Below are 2776 nucleotides of genomic sequence, written 5' to 3' on the forward strand. Positions count from 1 at the left end.
ACACACACACACACACTTAAAACATGCTGAAGTAAGCAGAGACTGAGTGCGGGACTGATCTTCATCACTTCATTTTTCAGTGAGATTTTGAAAAGCTGCTCACATACTCAACCTGTACAGTTTATTTATGTTTATTAATGAAGTCAGTGATGAATTCACTGTGCAGTTAACTCAAGCGTAGTTCAGACTGATAAACAGTCTGTCCCTCAGTACCCCTGTGGCCTAAAGCCTAAATCCCTCTGCCTTGCTGTTTTATTGGCACTGTGTATCAGCACTGCCTCAACCTCTGGCCTTTTGCCCACACTCAGCACTTCAATGTGTTTAGTATTTCACAGGCAGATGACTCGCTTTAGACACCCATAATAACAGAGAGCTAAATGCTGGTGCACATGTATCTAATAGATATTGATGCATGTTCAAAAGATCCCCTCTGGTCTGTGTTCTTCAGCTGCATTTCATAAGTCTCGTTACAAATTAGTGCTGAAACAATCAATCAGTAACGTGGACATTAATTGAAGCTCTGTAACACTGAGAGCTCAAGTGATTAGTGGATTGAGAGAAAATTCATCTGCAACAGTTTGGTTAATCAATTAATAGTTTAAATCGTTTAAAAAAGCCATTTTCTGAGCTTCTCAAATCAAAGTATTTGCAGCTTTATTTGGATTATATATGTAAACCTAATATTTTTTTGTTATAGACAAAACAATTAAAAGATGTCACCTTGTGACGGATATTTTTAAACTATTCATCAAAAATCCTCAATCAATAGATTAATAATGAAAATAAGCTCTAGTTGTTGCTCTAAATAGCTTCAGTTGTCTGTAAAGTAAAAGCAAGAGAACTCACAAGAACACATAACTGATGTATTTAACAAGAAATTTTCATCTTGTGGACAAAAGCAGTTATATTTCCTCTTTTCATTGATTTCAAGAGGAAGCCGACCCAGTGGAAGCTTTTAAGACTAACAATATAGAAATAATCTTGTACCTGAGGGTCTTGTTTGTTTATGTAGGTCAGAGCTCTCAAACCCAAATTAACTGATATTGTCATCTCAAGGACGACAACTTCAGTGTTCAACTACAAGAAGGAGCAATATTTTGTCCACAACTAAGATCATACATACTAAACAGCGGTTTCTTTAATACATTTTTATATCATTGTTTCAGTTTCATCTTTGTTGTTTGCAGCCAAACAACAAATGAAGCTGTGTATTGGCAAGAATCTGACAATAATGACAATAAAAAACATATCACAACACAAGGGTTACAATTCAGTATATTGCAATACTGTAAACAAGGTGATTTATTGCAATTTTTACAATAACATTTTTATAATATTATATACATTTTGTGTCCTTCGGCAAACTGAACTTCTTTACTCTGTGTGGACACTTCAGGAAAAATGCTTTTAAATGTTTTTACTATTGGACGGGTTGCAATAAAAGTTCATACAGACATTCATGTTGCCTTCAGGTTTAATTGTAACTAATATTTTTGTTTATGACTTTATGAAAACTAGAGGCATTGTCATCAGCCTCAGCTGTTTGTTTACTGATGTGGACACCAGGGGGGAATAGCCTCAGTTTTGATTAAGCTAATGGGTAGCCTAATAAATAAAATGAACGGAGGGAAATCATCTGCAAATGAACTGATAATGAAAAGTTCTCTCTTAATGGTTTGTGCTGTTGCTGTGCTGCAGGTGTCTGGAGGCGTTCTGTATCTATGGCAGCGTGGGCCGTGTGGAGGAGCCTTATGTCAGCATCACCAGGAAGAAGCAGATGCCTCACGGGGGTCAGTCTGAGGAGGTGGAGCGGCAGGTGGGGCAGGCGGAGGGGAAACTGTTTACACACCGAGCAGCCTTCGCCCGCACCTCTGTCATTCAGGCCTTCCTGGGATCTGCCCCCCAGCTCACCCTGCAGCTCTACATCTGCGTCCTGCAGCAGGGGGTGTCCATCGGAAGAGGTGAGGGGGAGGGGGCGGTACATGTGGGAGTCAGTCTTCCCGCCCTGTCACTTCACAGCTCCCACTAACGTCGTGGGCCTGATCAGCTAAGTGCCAATATTCTCACTCGTTCTTTTATCCGTCAAAGTGTGTTTATGTACCCCCTGCCTCCTCCCTGATATCGACGGATCGGAAAACTTGTTCTCCTCCTGCCCAGTTTGGTGCAGATCCTTGGGGCTGTCCAACTTCTTTTGTGTGTGTCGTGTGTGTGTGTGTTGTGTGTGTCCTTTCTTCTATTCCCTGAGAGAGATTTAGTAAAGGCTTCCACACAAGTCAATTAGCACTCCTGTTTCATCGATGGACACCAAATTCGGAACATGTTACCTAATACATAAATCTTCTATTTCCCCGCAGGTCCTCCACCCACGTCTGACACTTGCATTTCACGATGAACTGCTGACTTCCAGACTTTAAAGCATCAGGTTCCACAGTTCACCAGGCTTCCTGTCTTTAAACTATAGCTCACGTGCCATCATTCATTTAGTTTTTGCCTTGCTGTATCATTCCTATTGTTTGTTGCTGCCTTACGATCCCCTTCATTGTGAGCCTTTCCAGTGCACAGCTTAACTCAAGCTTCCAGCCGTCCTGATCTCTTTCAACGTAGGTATCATCCAAGTTACAGTGTTTCACCTAGCACACCAGACTTCCCTGTCTTTATGTTCGCCAATCCCTTCCACTAAAAGGGAACTTTTTACTCAACAAAGCACAGACTGATTTTTATCAACTCAGACTGCCAACGCCTCGTCCATTCACCTTCGATAATCTTTGGACATATT

General features: G+C 41.0%; 1 protein-coding gene across 1 annotated transcript in view; it reads left to right on the forward strand.

The window, feature by feature from the left end:
* Positions 1–2776, forward strand: part of LOC118339441 (membrane transport protein XK-like) — a 12947-nt gene that overhangs the window by 5697 nt on the left and 4474 nt on the right. Inside the window, exon 5 of the mRNA XM_035677057.1 lies at positions 1699–1961. Coding sequence (XP_035532950.1) covers positions 1699–1961 — 263 coding nt within the window. The remainder of the gene's footprint in view (positions 1–1698; positions 1962–2776) is intronic.

Source organism: Morone saxatilis, unplaced genomic scaffold (assembly GCF_004916995.1).
Source record: "Morone saxatilis isolate NCDOM2014 unplaced genomic scaffold, NCSU_SB_2.0 Contig5, whole genome shotgun sequence".
Lineage (NCBI taxonomy): Eukaryota > Metazoa > Chordata > Actinopteri > Moronidae > Morone > Morone saxatilis.